This window comes from Phycodurus eques, chromosome 3 (assembly GCF_024500275.1).
Source record: "Phycodurus eques isolate BA_2022a chromosome 3, UOR_Pequ_1.1, whole genome shotgun sequence".
In the NCBI taxonomy this organism is placed as follows: domain Eukaryota; kingdom Metazoa; phylum Chordata; class Actinopteri; order Syngnathiformes; family Syngnathidae; genus Phycodurus; species Phycodurus eques.
In genome coordinates, this window is record NC_084527.1 from 2,000,169 (window position 1) to 2,020,251 (window position 20,083).

The 20,083-nt window shown below is 44.1% G+C and overlaps 1 protein-coding gene and 1 long non-coding RNA gene across 2 annotated transcripts in view; one reads left to right on the plus strand and one right to left on the minus strand.

The window, feature by feature from the left end:
• hmcn2 (hemicentin 2) overlaps window positions 1–15,100 on the plus strand; it is a 52,710-nt gene extending 37,610 nt beyond the window's left edge. Inside the window, 28 exon segments of the mRNA XM_061671374.1 lie at window positions 197–324; window positions 409–565; window positions 644–765; window positions 852–1,016; window positions 1,989–2,096; window positions 2,182–2,316; window positions 2,394–2,528; window positions 2,613–2,882; window positions 3,317–3,507; window positions 3,575–3,788; window positions 3,983–4,117; window positions 4,199–4,389; window positions 6,202–6,283; window positions 6,478–6,648; window positions 7,142–7,294; window positions 7,466–7,603; window positions 7,899–8,020; window positions 8,101–8,341; window positions 8,426–8,485; window positions 8,587–8,706; window positions 8,821–8,955; window positions 9,810–9,929; window positions 10,044–10,169; window positions 11,727–11,855; window positions 11,940–12,233; window positions 12,490–12,609; window positions 12,683–12,809; window positions 12,920–15,100. Coding sequence (XP_061527358.1) covers window positions 197–324; window positions 409–565; window positions 644–765; window positions 852–1,016; window positions 1,989–2,096; window positions 2,182–2,316; window positions 2,394–2,528; window positions 2,613–2,882; window positions 3,317–3,507; window positions 3,575–3,788; window positions 3,983–4,117; window positions 4,199–4,389; window positions 6,202–6,283; window positions 6,478–6,648; window positions 7,142–7,294; window positions 7,466–7,603; window positions 7,899–8,020; window positions 8,101–8,341; window positions 8,426–8,485; window positions 8,587–8,706; window positions 8,821–8,955; window positions 9,810–9,929; window positions 10,044–10,169; window positions 11,727–11,855; window positions 11,940–12,233; window positions 12,490–12,609; window positions 12,683–12,809; window positions 12,920–13,298 — 4,468 coding nt within the window. The 3' untranslated portion in view covers window positions 13,299–15,100.
• LOC133399671 (uncharacterized) lies at window positions 8–4,547 on the minus strand. The gene is made up of 3 exons (XR_009768246.1): window positions 1,698–4,547; window positions 833–1,013; window positions 8–552 (listed from the first exon to the last, which is right to left on the minus strand). It is a non-coding gene; the product is annotated as an uncharacterized LOC133399671 (long non-coding RNA).
• Window positions 15,101–20,083: the final 4,983 nt, after the last annotated feature.

A 20,083-nucleotide genomic window follows, 5' to 3' on the forward strand; every position in this document is an offset into this window, starting at 1 on the left:
ACTTTAATGAAGTTGAACTAAAATCACAAACGATCAAAACTTCAAGCAGACACTGAAGCATTTTCAAACAACATTACGATCGATACATAATACAAATAGAATCGCATCATACACATCTACCGGTACGTTTATGGATGGAATTCAAATCCCATTGGATGTATTTTATGAAGATGGCTCAGCATGCGGCATATTTCAGGTACACCGTGCTAGCAGAAGGCTCCTTACGTGTGCACCAGGTTCAGCTGAGCGATGCTGGTCGCTTCCACTGCACCGTATCAAACCGGGCCGGCTCAGACCACCGGGGAATCGATCTCCGAGTGTTTGGTAAATACAGCAAAAGTGGAAACTCTCAACTCTCAATCTGGTGATTGTGGTCAACATGTTGGAGTCTGCTCTCTGTCCTCCTAGTGCGTCCTTCAATTAGTCCAGGCCCGTTCAACATGACAGTAACCGCAGGCATCAGAGCTGTCCTGAGCTGTGAGACGACAGGCATACCTCTTCCTAAAGTATCTTGGAAAAGGAATGGCTCTCCTCTTGATGGGAGCCAGCAACCTGGTGCATACAGGTAAACACACACGTTTGCAGCTGTTTCATTAAAAAAACAAAAAAAAAACAAGCATGACACAGTTGCTCATTTTTGCAGGTTATTATCTTCTGGGTCCTTGGTACTTTTATCGCCATCCAATGAGGATGAAGGTTACTTTGAGTGCACAGCTGTAAATGATGTTGGAGAGGAGCGCAGGGTCATTGAGGTCAAGCTCCAAGGTATCGGCTTTAAGGGGGTACAAGTACACGACGGTTTTAAATGATTCAATTCCTGAAAATTGCATACTCGTTCTTTGCTCTTGTAGTCCCGCCGACTATTGAAGACGACGTCACAACAGTGACGGCTGTGAGTCGATCTCCTGTGGAGTTGCCTTGTCATGTTAAAGGGCGGCCTCAGCCGACCGTCGCCTGGACAAAAGGTGGAGCCAAGCTGGGATCTCGAGGAGGAAGCTATGGCATCCTTCCTACTGGTAAGCAAAAAAAAAAAGAAGAGAAAAAATCAAATGTTACCACATTTCAGAGGCAGATATATTATTTGTACTCTGTAAACTGTGCTAATCAGTTTAAGATAATGACAACAGCAGCAGTAGAATGCTGCAAAGGAATAAAATACAGTCTCTCTATTTGTGTGCATAGGTGGGTAGAGCTGGCAAAAGTTGTACTCGAGTAAAAGTACTGTTACTTCAGAAATACATAACGCAAGCAAAAGTCAACAGTAGCCCTCCAAATAATTACTTGAGATGACAGCTCACGACGAAGCAGTTGTTTTTCGTAGTCTCTAAGGTAAACATTGAATGCGAGGCCAGTGGTGTTTGTGCTCCTTCTGACTGCGACTACGCCATTGTTTCATCCATGGTTGACATGAATCAGTCATTTTGAAACTTTGCTTCTGTGTGGGGCCGTGAAGGCTTTGTGTCCGGTCACGTGACTGCCTGACTCTGTTTGATTGGTGAAATGGAGTCAAACGTCGCCAGGGCTTATGTTGGATTGGTGAAACAGAGTTTTGTGACTCTCTCTTTTGGTGGCTCTCTGACGAACCAAAATAAACAGATTGCCCAAGCAATTGCTAGATGCAAATAAAAGTAGAGGATGGAATGGAGTCCAACGTAATAGATTAAAAGAAGGCTTTCTTCTGAACAAAACTACTCAACTGCGATTGGCTGGCGACCAGTTCAGGGCGTAGCCCGCCTCTCGCCCGAAGATAGCTGGCATAGGCTCCAGCACGCCCGCCACCCGCGTGAGGATAAGCACTACAGAAAATGGATGGATGGAAAACTACTCGGTAAAAGTAAAAGATGTGTTGCATTGAAAATACTCTGACAATTACAATTTATCCAAAAAGTTTCTTCACTAAGTGTAACGGCGTAAATGTAGTGCGTGACTACTCACCTCTGTTTCTATATGACAACTGCATAAACTTACTACGACAATACTCGATGCAGGGGTGTTGCAGATAACCGCCGTGCTACCGCGCCACGCCGGGAGGTACACTTGCTCAGCTCGTAACGCGGCCGGAGTGGCTCACAAACACATCTCACTCACGGTCCAAGGTGGGCACCCATTTAGTGTATTGGATCCAAAAATGCATCACATAAACAAGTTGAAACATAATTTGACTGTACATTGATGCGGTAGAGTCTCCCGAGATCAGGCCAATGGCAGAGGAAGTGCAAGTGGTGTTACATCACGGGACCATTCTACCCTGTGAGGTTCAAGGATTTCCTCGACCGTCCATCACCTGGCAAAGAGAAGGCGTTCCCATTGCAGCTGGTAACAACAGCACGTTATAAATTCTCAGAAAAGTGTCCAACAAGATGATTCTAAAAATGCTTTCACCGGTTTTACAGGTCACAGGCTGGCTGTGCTCTCAAACGGCGCCCTTAAGTTTGCTCGTGTTACTCTTGGAGATGCAGGGATGTACCAGTGCCTGGCCAAAAATGAAGCTGGTGTGGCTGTAGGAAGAACCAAACTCGTCCTGCAAGGTATACCATAGCTCTCACACATACCTTATCACTTGTATTCAAATTGTATGACATTCTAATCGCACAACTGGTGTGTTTCCTCAGTTCCACCCGTGCTGAGTGTGCCCCGTGTGGAGTACACAGCTGTGCTGGGCCAACCGGTCGGTCTGGAGTGTGCGGCGGATGGTCAACCCCAACCAGAAGTTACTTGGCACAAAGACAGGAGGCCTATAGTTGACAGTGCTCATATTCATATATATGCAAACGGTACACTGGTGATCACTTCTACCCAGCGCAGTGATGCAGGGACGTACACGTGTACCGCCAAGAACCTTGCTGGCAGAACCAGCCATGATATCAGACTGGTTCTTCAAAGTGAGTTACGGCTCTTATACACTACGCTGTGTATGTTGATCACAACTGCAGAGAAACGGCAAGAACTGTTCAAGAGTGACAATTCAAGTTGGGCTCTGTAAAGAAAATGCTGGGTTTCAAGGATATGGCAAGACGGGAATTCAAACGCTCTTCTGCGGGAATGAGATGTGAAGAAATGTTAGGCTACTGTAAAACTTAAAAAAAATATGAAGCCATTAGTGTATATTTTTGGAAAGGCAGGATGCATATACTAAACTGTCAGTCCAAACCCATAGACAAAGCATCTCCATAGGTTAGGATTGTTCCGGTCTGAGTGAGGAGAGATGCCTTATACAGGAAATAACTTTGACATGATCAAATGAAAGATCGGATAGGTGGGAATGAAAGCCTACCAGAGTTTGGGAAATCAGAGTTGTCTCGTCTTTGTGTTTCAGTTCCCCCCATGATTCCTCCTGGGCAAACGGAAATGTCAGTCATTCAAGGATTCCAGGCCTTGTTACCTTGTGCTGCTCAGGGTTCACCAGATCCCAAAGTATCATGGGAAAAGGATGGTGCGCTTTTGCTCCACCTTCCGGGCAAATTCACGGCCCTACGATCCGGAGAGCTGATTATCGAGAGGGCCGAGGTGAGCGTGGGAACCCGAGCGGCATCGACTCTGGATCGACCAATGACTCTAATCTGCTTTTACATAGCCAGGAGATGCTGGAAAGTTCACATGCGTAGCCACCAATGCAGCAGGCTCCGCAAGACAGAATATTCACCTGTCCGTCAACATGAGGCCTGCCTTTAAAGAGCTACCTGGTGACGTCACCTTGAATAAAGGACAGGACCTGGCCTTGTCCTGCCACGCTCAGGGAACACCTCCTCCTGTCATCTCCTGGACTGTCAACAACATACCTTACCGAGGTATCGTTTACTTTCAGTGGTGTTGCTGTAAAGTTCTCAGTGCTAGCGGAATACCACAGTACAAATTGAAGTAGCTTTCCAAATACATGTACAGCAAAACTAAGTCTAACAATGTTTGTGTTTCCACTGCAGCCAAGACCTCTTTACCACTTGAACGTGTCCAAGAATTATTTTTGCTCAATCCCATTTTGTAGGCGCCTCTGTCGACGAAGCGGGCAGGAACACCGTCATAATCGACAACGTTACCGTGAGCGATGCTGGGACGTATGTGTGTGTCGCGGAAAACAGCGTAGGCTCCATCCGAGCGCTCTCCTTTGTCCGCATTCGAGGTGAACTTTCACCGATTAGTGGAAGCTGTGACTGAAAAGAGGATTGCTCTGTATCAACTTGATACTGTCTGCTTTTCTCAGAGCCTCCTGTGCTGAAGGGTGAAGCCCACATGTCTCAAACGGTCATTCAAGGTGGCGCCGCCGTGCTCGACTGTCCGGTCCACGGAGACCCCAGCCCCGTCCTCCGCTGGCTCCGAAATGGAAAACCCCTGCAGCGCTCGTCCCGCGTGCAGACGCTTCACAATGGATCGTTGATCATTTACAGCATCGCTGTAAATATAAAGTTCACTGTCACATTTTATTCCTTGCCTGCTAGCCAAGTTTAAATCACTTAGCTTCCAAGAGGAGACTGAATGGCGGTGCATTCATTCCATGCAAACTTCATCTGTGTGGCTGACAACTGTCTCTCTGGCAGTGTCCTGCTCCCACCACAATCTGATTGGAGCCACTTCAGTGAGAAACTAACAGCATTATCAACAGAGGGAGGAGGTGAACAGAGAACTGGATGTTCCCAGCCTCTGGCCTGCTTTGCTTAGCCTCTAACCTCGTTATGTCCTTAAAAGCGCTGCCGTAATTGCACAGACTGTAGCTGGGATTCTCACAGACAGATGACTCTGTGTGAGATTTTATTCTTCTTGGCCTGATAATGTTTTGCTCGTCACATAAACCCTTAAGCGCCCAACAGTATAGCATGATATTTCTTTAACCAAACAAGTTCTTATTCAAGAGCTGGGCAGCTTTGTGCTTCTGGGGGCTGCTAGTACAATCCTCCTTCTACAGCCCAGTAACGTACCGTATGCTCGGTGGACTGAAGACGTTGGCGTACGTGCCATTGTGAATGGTTGGTTGTCGATAAGCACTCACAATTGAGACCCTGAACAGTGTGTTTGAAATTCCTCTTTCGTAGAATAATTAAGGAAGCAATTTTGCCTTTATGTTGTTGTTTTTTTTCATACAAAGAGCTATTCACGTGACATAAACAAAAAGGGGGATGAGGGACAGCAGGAGATGGCCGTCTGTCCTCGTGCTCTTTGCAAGCCCCCACACATTATCTCTCTCTGAAGCCGAAATCTCCGGGTGGGGGGGGAAGGTTTTTCTGTCAGATTCAGTAAATTTCCATAATCAGGACATCCCCACCAGCTTCCCAGCAAGCTGTTGTAGCCCACTTGAGAATGTCTTCAGATAAGACAAACAATGGCTTGCTACTTTTAGCAAGGCGAGACATCTCAGAGAAGTTACACCAGAGTTACGGAACAATATAAGAATACATTAGACTCAGAATCACAATCATCATTATTTGCCAAGTATGTCAAAAACACACGAGGAATTTGTCTCCGGTAGTTGGAGCCCCTCTAGTACGACAACATACAGCTATTTTGACATAAAAATACTTTGGAGACATTAAAACATGAAAACACATTTCAGAGAGACTCTGAGTATAAAACACAATACGGAGAGTCACTGAGCAACAAATGGTTACCGGTAATGTGGTAATGCTGATACAATGATAATTGCGCAATTAAGAGCAGTTTGAAATGACTAATGGAGCGATAATCTGGTACAGAGTCTTCAAGAAAATGTAACCCGTTTCAAGTGACTTGTAGTGCAATAATCTGGAACAGTGACAATTGTGCAAATGGTGCAGATTGTGCAAATGGTGCAGATACATACAAACAAACAACCATTCACACTCACAGTCACACCTACGGGCAATTTAGAATGTCCAATGAATGCATGTTTTTGGGATGTGGGAGGAAACCGGAGTTACCGGAGAAAACCCACGCAGGCACGGGGAGAACATGCAAACTCCACACAGGCGGGGCCGGGGATTGAACCCGGGTCCTCAGAACTGTGAGGCTGACGCTCTCACCAGTCGGCCACCCTGCCGCCTCCTTACAAATGTTAAAATAATTAATTATTTATTAGAATAACTCTTTTAGATTCATGGGTGGGTCTATAAAGTCTTATTTTGGTCATGATGTTTTTTGTTTGTTTTTGTTTTTGTTTTTCTTAAATGAGAGCAAGGATTTTCATAGCATTGCCAATCACATCAAACAATTCCTGTCTGCCATTTCAATCTACAGGCTGCAGATGAAGGCGATTATGAGTGCGTGGCTGAGAGTGAAGCTGGCTCAGCTGAGCGGACCATAACTCTCAAGGTTCAAAGTGAGGTTTGAGTTTCTAATTAAAGTGTTTAATGAAGGGGCGGCACTTGGACGTGTCACACAGCATAGCCTCTCTGTCAAAGTAAATTCCTTTCCACGGACCCTCACAGACTTTGTTACTGAAACTGTTGTCACCACATTTTATTGAAAAAAATATCCGCTAATGACATCAATCGTTTTGTCTCTACGTCTCAGTTAATGGAGGCTACTCCAACTGGAAGGACTGGGGTCCTTGTAGTAGTTTATGCGGCCAAGGCTTCCAAGAGCGTGTTCGGCTTTGCAACAACCCCGAACCAGCTAATGGTGGACGATCATGCAGCGGGCCAAGCATCGACTCAAGGAAATGTCAAGCTGGTCTTTGTCCAGGTATAACTGAAATACGATCTTTACCTGCTGTGTATACAGTGGAGATACAATTAACAAGTTAGAAAAGCCAATCTATAAATTATTCAATATACTGTCCAGGGAGACCGGTCAATGTGTAAAAAACAAGGGAAATAAAGCACTTTTTTTTTTTAACGCTTTGTAAAGATGCATGAGGCGATAGGTCGTGCGTCTCACGCAAACGAGCCACCGCTCACGAAGCAACCCTCTACTGCGAGTTGTGTTACCACGACGCCCACGGGGCAAGTTATTGTTAATTGTATTTAGACTCGTGGAGGTGACATTTCGCTGAATTTCACTTGTCAATTAGTGTGTGGATCTGTGCATGGGATGTATACAGCGGACACATTAGGACATTTGTTAGGTTCCGCTGACTCTCGTTATCCGAGCATACCAATAGAGTACTGTACCTGATGCATCTGTCATGGTTTTCTTTCTTTCTTTCTTTCTTTCTTTCTTTCTTTTCCGATGAAAGGTGAAGCCCCTCGCACAACCAGAGGGAGCCTGATAGGCACGGTCAATGAGAGGGAGTTCGGAGTGTCCTTCCTCGAAGCGAACATCACAGATGATGAAGAGGGAGGCAGCAGCACTTTGCAGGCCCGTCTTGGCAACATTCCGCCAAGCGTGGGTTAGTGGTCACAACAAATACAAACAATTCAAGGAGTAGCATATCATACAGCCGTGGCACGAGAAGGGACATCTTTTTGGTTTGCTTGGTTTTGTGGACCATGGTGCTCCTACGTTTTAGTGGACATTTTACTCTCGCTGTAATCCAGTTGATTGATGGTGATGTGACCAGGTCCCTTGCTGCGGGTGCTGGTGTCTGTTTTTGCACCCATCTACTGGACCACTGTGCTGCAGAGTGAGCGCACCAGGAACGGCTACTCCTTCACACACGGCCAGTTCAGGCAGGAGTCCCGAATGGAATTTGACACAGGTTTGTTCTGGATCACCCTCCACACACACACACACACACACACACACACACACACACATGCACACACAAACAGAAATCACTGTCTTATAATAATACGAACAATCTTGATGCTATTTAAAGGTAATTTAGCATCTGTTTTCTTAATGACGTCTACGTCATGATGTTCGCAAAAACAACCAGAAGATGGCGTCATCAACTAGTGCTGATATTCAGGAGTGTCTTTGAAGGAATGAGATTCAAAACGGGATGTGCAATGTAAACGTGGGATAATATCGTTTGGCATTCCTTTAAACAGGGGAGGTCCTTCGTCTCACTCATGTGGCCAGAGGTTTGGACTCTGAGGGAGTTTTACTGATTGATATTGTAATCAGTGGATTTGTACCTCCTTCGTTGACAACTTCACTTCTGAGCCTGCAGGTGTGTTGAGAGCGCTCCTTGTTATCTGAGGATTTTCAGCAGTTTTCTCAATGTCTGCAATTGAATTTTGTGTCCCGTAGGAGTTTGACGAGTCCTACGTGCAGACAGGCCCAGGGCAGATGTACTCATGGTCATCACAGAGCCACCAGAGGGGGGGCACCCCCATGGTGCTGCGCTGCAATCACACCATTATTTACGAGGGTGAGGACAACCGCCAGGGCCCTCTGCTCCAGCTGTTGAAGGTTTCTGGAATCAACAGTGTCTACAATATGCTGAGTCTTACGCTGGACTTCCACTTCACTGCCGGCCTTCTCATACCAGGTCAGAGGAAATTATTATGGGGGAGAAAAGTTCAAGAACAAAGCAGCGTAAAAAGGTTTTCACGCTAAACGGTTCTGTTTGCAGATGGTCATGAAGAAACTTGTCCTAAAGGTTTTGTCCTCGACACAACCTCATACTGTGCTGGTGGGTGGCCTCTGCCTCCTTTATGGTTTGGCAATATTTAACATGAAATATATGCCATTGTGCCACTTTATTATTGTAATTCAATGTGTGGTTATGATTAGATGAAGACGAATGTGCCCTTCAGTCTCCCTGCTCTCACTCATGTAACAACATCATGGGAGGATTTTCTTGTGTCTGCCCTTCCGGCTTCACCATCTCCACGGAGACCAACACATGCCATGGTGAAACAGGCACACATGATTTAAAAGTTTATTTATTTATTTATCTTTTTTTTTTTGCATTTTGTATCATACATGTGAAAATTGCTGTGCTTATTCATCAACTGAACCCAACAGATATTGACGAGTGTGCCCAGGGCTCACACATGTGCCACTACAACGAGCAGTGTGTCAACACATTGGGCACTTACCGCTGTCAAGCCAAGTGTGGAGCAGGATTTAAGCCCAGCATTACAGGAAACAGCTGCGAAGGCAAGTCACATTTCAACCATGTTCGCTATTTCATCCATCGTTTCATTGGACGTATGAACTGAGGCAAGAAGCCAGGTGCAGCCTTGGAGTGGTCGCCAGCCAATCTCAGGGCACGCAGACAAGCATTCATATTCACACCTCCGGACAATTTACCGTCTTAGATGAACCCGACGCGCACGTTTTTGGGGATGTGGCAAGAAGCTGGAGTACCTGGACAAAACCCACAAAGCAGTATTTCAAAGAGCTGTCATTTATCATTCAGTTTGTGAGTGTAACGATTCGTTTTAATCATGCGATTCATATTATGATTCGTCGTGACCGATTCGATTCACGGATGATATCGGTTCATTTAAAAAGACACGATTCATTCATTCATTCATTCATTCATTCATTTATCTTCCGTTCCGCTCATCCTCACGAGGGTCGCAGGCGTGCTGGAGCCTATCCCAGCTATCTCCGGGCGAGAGGCGGGGTACACCCCGAACCGGTCGCCAGCCAATCGTAGGGCACACATAGACAAACAACCATTCACACCTATGAGCAATTTAGAGTCTTCAATGAACGTCGCATGCATGTTTTTGGGATGTGGGAGGAAACCGGAGTGCCCGGGGAAAACCCACGCAGGCACGGGGAGAACATGCAAACTCCACACAGGCGGGGCCGGGGATTGAACCCCCGGTCCTCGGAACTGTGAGGCAGATGTGCGAACCAGCCGCCCACCGTGATTCAGTGTCGTGAAATTGATTCAATAACTTTTGAGCCAAAAATTCAAGCAGTGTGATTGTGAACCCTAACCTGCATGATGGACATTGCAAGCAGGCTGACGAATATGGACGCCTGACTTTGTGCTTCAGATGTGGACGAGTGCCGTGAGTCTACCCTTTCACCGTGTCAACATCAGTGTCTCAACACTCTGGGCTCCTTCCGCTGCATCTGCCATCCTGGATACCAGCTGTCAGGACACCAATGCATCGGTCAGTCATCTAAACAAATCAGCGGTTCTTTTGTACCACAGGTACTGGATACTGGAATTTAACTTGACTGATGACGTAACAAACCTTTTTTTTATCGTTTTTGTTTTTGTACAGACATCAATGAGTGCATGAGGAATGTGTGCCCAGCTCACCAGCAGTGTCACAACACTGACGGAGGGTACCAGTGTTTCGACAGCTGTTCTGCTGGCATGACCAAAGCCGAGAACGGAGCGTGCGTGGGTTAGTGTCTGTTCTTCCTCACTTCATTCATTTTCGAGAATTTCTACAGCCATTCCAGTTTTCTACTCCGCAGAGGTTAGATTATGCAATATTATCGTTGAACGCTCCAGGAAATTTTAGAAACACTTTCTTTCTTGAGTGGGTAGAGATGAGTATGAGCCCGTTGGCACTGCGTTTCACATTGTGTAACAGAGTCCGATTTCACAGGAAATCTGCTCCATTGCTTAGAGGCAGCATGACGCCATTGGTTTCCCTCCATAAAGTCAGCAAGAGCGTTCTTAAATGCTATAATTTGTTGCAAAGATTCCACAGAAAGATACTCAACAGGAGTACGAACAGACTAAATATAAAGCCACATTTTAAACAAGTGGTACAGTTTAGTTCAGCTCGCCACGCTGCATTTGGAATCGTAAACCCCGATCCGGCTTTTGTTTACACCTCGGGAGGGAGTAGCCAGCATGGCGATAGTTTGCATCAGCTTTGTACAAACCCCGATTCCAATGACGCTGTGAAAGGCTAAAAAATGAAAATAGAACAGAGTACAATGTTTTGCAAATCCTTTCCAACCCATATTCAATTGAATACACTAAGAAGACCAGATATTGACTGTTCAAACAAATCTTTTTTTTTTTGGGCAAATATTCAGTCATTTTGAACTGAAGCTGCACATCAAGCAAGAACGGGAAAGAACAACAATAGTGTCCTCAGTTGCGAAACGCGCATTGAGTGCTGTTTAAAGGAAAGGTGATGTAACACAGCGGTAATCATGCCAGCTCTTTGGGTTAGGGTTGCAGATTCAGATGAGCGAAGATTTACAAAAAAAAAAAACAACTATAATTTGAACATTAAATACCTTGTCTTTGTAGCGTATGCGAGGGAATATAGGTTGAAAAGGATTTGCAAATCATTGTAGTCTGTTTTTATGTACATTTCACACAACGTCCCAACTTCATTGGAATTGGAAATTGGAAATAGTGAGACGTTATATTTGCACAACACAACGTAACTAAAAATGAACGCAACACTGTACAGTGGTGTACGTTGTCATCATTCACAGTATTTTAAAAGTGGATGTTTTGGTAAATGGGCTTTCACTTGTATAGTGCTTTTCTATCTTCAAGGTACTCAAAGCGCTTTAACGCTGTCTCCTCATTGACATAGTGATGACGCAGCATCAGGTCCGTATCTTGCTCAAGCGCACTTGACATGGTCACAAGGGCTGAGGGTCGAACCCACAACCTTCGTGTTGGGACAAGACTACACTACTGCCTGAGCAATTAAAATGAGTAGTCCTCTTCGTCTCCCACCGTTGCACCCAAGTTTCATAATTCTGTTGACCAATCAAGAGACGACACTGAGTCTAGGTCCTCCATTTAGGTACTGTCACTCTGCAGGTGACCAGATTTTGGTGGTGGTCAGTAATTCTGGAATTTTGGAAAAGCCCCAATAACTGCAAACTGCACCCAACTCAGTCTGTACTTCGAGAGGTGTGTTTTAATACTCTTGACCTGTCGTGTTTTTAGGAAACTGATGGACCTTTTCTCGGTTGTTTTTCAGATATTGACGAGTGTCAGGACGGAAGTCACATGTGTCGCTACTCTCAGATCTGTCAGAACGCAGTCGGCGGTTATGGCTGTCTATGTCCAAGAGGTTACCGATCTCAAGGAGTTGGTCTGCCATGTCTGGGTAGGACATTTTTATATCTCTTTCAAATTAGACACAAATTGAGTGCCATGTCTTTTTATTCATGATTCTGCTGTGCACATTTAGATGTTGACGAATGCCTGCAGACACCAAGCCCGTGTGTCTATCAGTGCCGCAATGTGCCTGGCAGCTTCAGGTGCCAGTGTCCACCTGGAACTGTGCTGCTTGGGGATGGACGCTCTTGCGCAGGGCTGGAGAGAGGACAGATCTTCACTAACGGAACCAGAGTCAGGGCGAGACTTCGGCCGCAGCTGGTGTCATCCCTCGGCAGGCCAATTTTGTCCCGCCCTCACGGGTTGTCTCGTATTACCAGGCAGAGCTGCCCTGTAGGATACACCGGCAGAGACGGCAAATGTGTCGGTAAGCATGGATCAAAGGCTGCCTGCACCCTTGACTAATTTGATGGGGGTTTATTGCACAGTAACTCTTAGTTGAATTGAAGCCTTAAACTTACACGCACAGAAGTGAAGTTGACTTGTCGACTATTCGCTTTAATCCCAAATACGAACTACCCCGAACAAGAAAGTTAACACGGTGAATCAAAACCAACATGAAATACTCGGGCTTCGCTCTCCACTCACATATTTCTCACTATACTGTATTGTTATTTGTTTAGATGTGGATGAATGTCTGCTCAGGAAGCCCTGCCAACATGAGTGTCGAAACACTCTTGGCAGTTTCCACTGTCTATGTCCACCAGGCTACCAGCTGCTACCCAACGGAAGGAACTGTAAAGGTACCAGAAAATCAATTTGCAATCATGTATCATTTGTCTTCACAATTACTACAAGTTCCCTTCCTCAATGTAGACACTGACGAGTGCTTAGAGCAAGGGATTCAGTGTGGCCACAATCACATGTGTTTTAACACCAGAGGAGGATACCGGTGCCTGGACACTCCCTGTCCTGCATCTTTCCAGCGTGGAAGAAGCCCAGGGTAAATCCAATAAAAACAGATATTTTTTGATCATATATTATATATAATGGAGAATTCATTGCAAAAGCATTCAAGTGCATTGACATCTCCCTCCTCTGACTCTTTCAAAGGACATGCTACAAGCCGTGCGCTCTAGATTGTGCCACTGGAGGCTCGCCGATGCTCCTGCAGTACAAACTCCTCACGCTTCCCTCCGGCATATCAGCCAATCACAACGTAGTACGGCTATCCGCTTTCTCAGAGTCTGGCATCCTGCAAGAACGCACAACATTTACCATAGTAGACCAAGAATCCGAGAAGGGTCAGCTGGGCCGGGCGTTTGGCATCCGGGACGAAGCGGGCCGGGGGATCATCTACACGCTGCGGCTTCTCGACACACCGGAACTGGTGCGGCTCAAGGTGCGGGCCTCCACCCTTTCGCAGCAGGGCCGTGTGACCTACCAGAGCATTTTCATCATCTACATCGCCATCTCAGCATTTCCCTACTGAGCATCTACCGCTTCACAGGTGACTTTGCCCCTAAAAGATCGCGAGATACTTTTAAACCGAAGGCAATGCCCCTGCAACCTGAGCTTCAGGCGCATTATGCCCTTCCAAAGACACTTCAACATACAGTAAGCAATATGATAAAGAGGACACCGTCAGTCAGAGAAGATTTGGAAGTATCTGTGACTGACAAAGACACGAAAAAAACCTATGACTGAAACATCGTGAAGAAGAACTAAACGTTGTTGTCGTCGATAGGCCTGACCAAAGAAAAGTAAAAGTGTACTTTCCCTGCGAAATGAAAAGCGCAATGCATCAACCATTAAACCAATAATATTAGTTACTATTGATCAGAAAGCATCAGAAACTTGTCTGCTATTTACGTGAGTCAACGTCCGTTGGTACGGTTACTGTTAAGGTCTAATTAGGGTGAATATATAAAAATGCATAAGTAGCATAATCTTTCACAAAGCCTGTTTTTATTTTCACCATTAATGACATTGGACAATATTTAGATTATTAATTGTCCATTTCTTTCCAAAAAAAAAAGAGAGAGAGAGACTTCTTGAGCTACCTACACTCTCTAAAGTGTCACAGTGTGTGGTGGCTCTTCATCGATGTAGTTTTATTTCTATTGTTTGCATTTTTTTCAATGTGAATATGTTTAAAAGTGCCTTTCTGAATGTATCCGAGTGGACTTCAGTGAGGCAATCTTTTCAGGTAGTGGTATTGCACTTATGGGTTGAGGGTGGTGCAGCTACAAGTGGCATGCCTTCCTTCGCCTTAATGACATTATACATAATGCTGATCTGAGATTTTTGGACGCATAAGGAGAGGAAAAAAGGTCATTTGCAACCCATGTTTGCCTATGGAAAAAAAAGAGCTAAATAAGTGTTGACTCGACTCAAACAGGGTAAACACACATTTCACTGTAATTTGTATGTATGTTGAGTAATTGCAGAAATAAAACAAGAACATTTTTTAAGCTGTCTGTTATCCCCGTGCCATTGTGCTAATTAACGTTGGTAAATAGCAGAGAAAAAGCATTGAACCAATGTTTTGGATTTTCTTTGGCTGATGGCGGCAAATACCTGTTTCTCGCGCTGTCATTCGCGCTCAGAAGTGACATACGTATTAACCCATCAATGACGAGCTCTGAACAAATACACACTCGGTCAGACATCTGTTTCTAAGACAAAAAGTTGATGTGGAAAAACATCTTTGGTCACCATTAAGTAATGTGTTTGTTGAAGATGAAGAGCTGAGGCATCCAGACGAGACTCAGCTTTGTATTAGTGGATTGAGAACAGAGTCCCAGCACAAAGGTGCTCCGGCTTCTGCTGGCTACAAATAAAAGGAAAGGAGCGGTAAGAATAACGTCAACCGCAGACTGTGTATGTGTTCCACAGCAGAACCATCATATCCGGGTCAACGACTGCTATCTGGAAAAGTCATAAGGAAACAACTATTTCCATGAAAACCTGGATTCCAAGAGCTTTTTGTACGCACAGGAACCTGATAAGGTTATACATATGGGGGAATGCTTGTGTTTATTATATAGTAAGCGAAGCAAAGCACATTTATGTATATAGTGCATTTCATACACAAGGTAACTCAATGTGCTTTACATGATTAAAATCATTTAAAAACAAAGAAAGAACAGCTTATAAATATTTAAGACAAAGAGAACAAATAAAACAAATAAAAATACAATTAAAACAGCGTACAGTGCAGGAAATATCATTTCTTTATGTCTCCAAAGTGTTCTGTAAATTGACTGTCTGTTGTACTAGAGCGGCTCCAACTACCGGAGACAAATTCTTTGTGTGTTTTGGACATACTTTGCAAATAAAGATGATTCTGATTCTGATTCTGGTTAAAAGTGGAAATGCTCTAAAAACCCCCCTGGGGGCTGACGTCACTTCTGTTGGCAACTTCTTCCATTTGTGTGCAGCATAATAGCTAAATGCTGCGTCACCATGTTTGCTTTGGACTCTGTGCTCCACTATTTGACCTGAGTCTGTCGATCTCAGAGCCCTACTGGGTTTATATTTCATTAGCATTTCTTTCATGTATTCAGGACTTAAAGCATTGAGTGATCTATAGACCAGGAGCAGAACTTTAAAATCTATTCCAACGCTGACTGGAAGCCAGTGTAAAGACTTTGGAATTGGAGTGATATGTGCTGACCTCTTTGTTCTGGCCAGAACCCGAGCTCCAGCATTCTGAATAAGCTGCAGCTGTTTAATGCTCTTTTTAGTGAGTCCAGTCAGAAGACCATTACAATAGCCAAGTCTACTTGAGATGAAAGCATCGATGAGATTCTCCTGGTCTGCTTGACACGTGCAAGCCTTCACTCTGGATATGTTCTTCAGATGGTAGAAGGCAGTTTTAGTAATTGATTTGATATGACTGTTGAAAGTCAGGTCGGAATCTATCGGAACTCCAAGGTTTTGGACTTGGTCTTTGGTTTTTAAAGAGAGTGACTCCAGGTATTTGCTGACAGCAATCCTTTTTTCTTTATTGTCAAAAACAATTATCTCAGTTTTGTTGTGGTTTAATTGAAGAAAATGTGGGCTCATCCAGATATTTATCTGTTTTACAACACCTCAATTGAACTGTAGTCATCTGGAGACACTGCTAGATATAACTGTGTGTCATCTGCATAGCAATGATTGTCAAAATTAAAGTTTCTGAAGAATTTGACCCAAGGGTAGCATATACAGGCTGAACAGGAGGGGTCCAAGAATTGACCCTTGAGGGACCCCACAGTATTCAACCCTATATCATTTACCACTTCGATAAGAGCAGATTCTGTACTGTGATGAGTTCGGAACCCCGATTGAAATTTGTCAAAAAGTCCATTTAAGTTCAAGAAATTGCTGAGTTTATTAAAAATAACTCACTCAACAATCTTGGCTATGAGAGGGCGTTTTGAGATGGGTCTATACCTTGCTAACATTTTTTTTACCAGAGCCTTAATGGCAGCTACTTTAAGAGCTTTAGGAAACTTGCCTGACTGAAGTGAGCAATTGATTATTTGCTGAAAATCAGCTAGCACAGACTTCGCAATAGCTTTGAAAACGTCAGATGGGTTTGAGTCAAGACGGCTCACTGACAGTAATAAACCATCTACATACAGTTAAGTCCTGAAGTATTTCAACAATGACAGGTTTTAACGATTTTACCATTTTACACCAACACAATGAATTTGAATTGAAACAGGCAAGACATGATAGAAGTGTACAGTGGACGCCCGCCATTTGCATTGGATAGGGACCGCAAATAGCAAATATCTGCAGATAATTGCGTTGAATTTTTTTATTTTCATTATTTAAACCCCCAAAATTCTTTAATAAGTGGAGATGAACAACTGCCAATGAACATTTTTGTAGTTGCCCCACCCCCCAAAAAAAACAAAATTGAAAAAAAAATTTAAATTCTGCAAATAGGTGACAATGCGGGGGTCCACTGTACTATGAGCTTGAGATAAGCCAATTGACTTATAAAATGAGGGCAAGGTGTGTGCGGACTCCCATTTAACATGCGTTTGAATGTGATTGGTTCATTTTAAATACATCCAAATCTCCATTTATGAGAGGGTGTGCACACTTGTGCTAAGTTCATTATCTCAATTATTTTTACTTCCCTGTTCGTTTTTTATTTTATTTTATTTTTTTAACAATTAAATTGAAAGTGTTATAGGGGGGGCACGGTGGACGACTGGTTAGAGCGTCAGCCTCACAGTTCTGAGGACCAGGGTTCAAATCCCGGTCCCGCCTGTGTGGAGTTTGCATGTTCTCCCCGTGCCTGTGTGGGTTTTCTCCGGGCACTCCGGTTTCCTCCCACATCCCAAAAACATGCATGAATTGGAGACTGGATGGATGGATGGGTTATAGGTCACGCTAATGGTGAAAAAAGTTTTAAAATGATGTATCTTGGTCTCGTTTTTTATATCAGAAAACAACTGACACTTGTAAAGGGGTGTGAATACTTTTTATATCTATTGTTCAAAGGCAAAATACCTTACTTTATATTGTGCAACACTAACTGTTTGAAGAAGTACTGTAGGTGGAAAAAAGGCAACACTCAAGGAACTATTGGGGGAAAATGAGATGGAAATCAGTCTGTGGCGACAAACTGGCAGCTCCACTACAAGATGTCTGCCGTCCCTTCTTTTGAAACGGTTGCATCAACACCATCAAGATATCGGTCAACGTAGCCATCGTACTGTATATTAAATTTCACTCTTTTCTTGCGTTTCAAATATCATCACCTAGATGTCCAGTGATGCGCAATATGCCTCATGAATCTTGGTTTTTTTCTTTAAATCTTGATTTTTATCTCTTCTCTTGAGTGTTCTTTGAGTTGGTGTTTAATTGAAAAGCAAAAGGGAAGTTGGCTCAGGTAATACCTTAGCTTCTCAGCAGATGGAGCTGATGTCAGATTGCTCAGGAAATGTTTGGAACGGATCATCATCATCTGTGCTCAGTGCTGCTGTGTCTCTTTGCTGTCATCACTATCAGATGTGAGCTGCGGGATGCAGTAACTGTTTGGAGTTGAAGATACCAAAAAAAAAAAAAAAAAGGCTTGCTCTCAGCAGGAGGCGTGTTCAGCATCCTCACTGGTATTCATAGAAAACCAGTTTTTATGGAATGAGCGGGTTTTTGCCACGTTGCTGTTCCATGGATGAATGTTGATGCAGTTGGTCATTAAAAAAAAAAAAAAATGTTGCTTGTCATTTCCTGGAAAGGAGCAAAGGCGAACATCGAGATAGCTCGAGCTGAGCTAAGTGTTTGTTGAATGTTGAGTGTTGCCTGGAGTTGTTTGGCTTTTTGCTGCTTTTCTGATGTGGTCATTAGCTTGGACGCTATGTTTACTGGTGCCTGAACACAACGTTACTGGCTGAGAGCGTTATGCAACTTCTATTTTACTTACTCCTAAAGATCACCATTACATGATAATACCACTAGTATTAGCGCAATGAAATTGATTTTATACATTTTCAAACAATTGTTTAGTGGCACTGTACACAGTAAACGCAGCATCATTGTGTTTTCCATGTCAAACATTCTCAATAACCAAGTTCCTAAACAAAAAAAAAGCCATCCGCTTTATTCTACACAAGAAGCTAGTTAAAACAATTTGTGTTGCACCTTTAACGCCTGCCTGAATTGTAGCCATTAATTTAATCAGCCAGTCATCAGTAGTTTAAATAAAACTTTATCAGACGGGTTCCCAAGAGATAAGACCACATGCAAGCGTAAATACAACCCATTGGGCCATCAAAATGCCAATAAATGAAACTGGAAAATAAAAAGGTGCAACAAAATCAACTGTCTTTTCCATCAAAAACAGCAGGCCTTCGAATGAAGTTGTGTCATGATAGTTTGATAAAGCTTCACAAATTCACAGTCGCATATGTAATGCTTTAAGGCCAACTGGAGGCCATTACCATAAAACAAAACGTGAATGTTTGAGGCTGTTCAATGGCTTCCAGTACCGTCTCTCCTACTGCTTTACACAGTCAGGATGTTACTAATGAGCACAAAGTTACCACCTATTACTTGGAAAAACCATCCGTCTTCAACATGCAAACAAAACAATTCTGCAAATATACAACATTTCAAGCACTGAACAATTTGGGTCAACCTGGCTGAGAGGCGGTGTACACCCTGAACTGGCCGCCAGCCAATCGCAGGGCGCGCATGGACAACCAACCATTCGCACTCACAGTCACACCTACGGGCAATTTAGAGTCTCCAATTCATGCATGTTTTTGGGATGTGGGAGGAAACCGGAGTACCCGGAGAAAAGCCACGCAGGCACGGGGAGAACATGCAAACTCCACACAGGCGGGGCCGGGGATTGAACCCCGGTCCTCAGAACTGTGAGGCAGACGCTCTAATCGGTCGTCCACCGTGCCGCAAATCAGAACATGCGATTGATTAATAATTAACACGTCACATAACCCATACTATGGAAGAAGAAAGGTGATAGCTCACACAGTGCGTTTGGTTCTTTGACTAGGCTTGAATGTGTTTATTTTTGATGCTATCACTCCGCATTCAAGTCATCTTGTAAAATAGTATACCGTCTGTCCCACACCTCTGCTGACCGGACATTCTCGACATCTCGACTGTTCTGACAAGTTGACAGTGAGCCTGCTGACATCCTCCAGACAGCGAGGAGACAAAGTTAGCGACACATTTTGCAACAGAGCGTAGCGTTGGAAGCCACAGAAGCAGAGATGTCCATCAAGTCCTTACGAAAGCCTTTCAAGAAGACTTTTCAAAATGGCTGGAAAGAGCTCTCATGAATGCTAATGTGTTCACAGGTTTTCTGAATGACTAACGAGACAGATGTTTGTCGTTATCTCGGCGTGTTGTGCTGCCACCAACAGGCCAAGGGGAGCTGTTAATGCTATTTAGTGTGGGTCATTGTGTAAGTGTTAAGCTCGTGTGTTTGTGAGTGACTTTGGGTGGAGCGCTGCGAATGTGGGTGGCAGTTCTCAGTCTAAGCACTGACAAGCTTTGTTAGTGTTGTCATGAAACACAGTTAGATCGGCCAAGGTGCAATATTGACATGACAGTATGGCCGAGAACCAGCACATGAGGTCAGTTGTTTCCAAGAAGATGGAAGACGTGTCCAAGACATTTTTTCTTTGTCGGGGTTGTCACTGGAAAATAGCAGCTCAACTCTGAGTAATGCCACGGTTGCGGAAGGCTGTCTAACTCGTTTTCGGGGGGGATTGAGTAACAGAGCGACGTCGTGATTCCGATAGAACT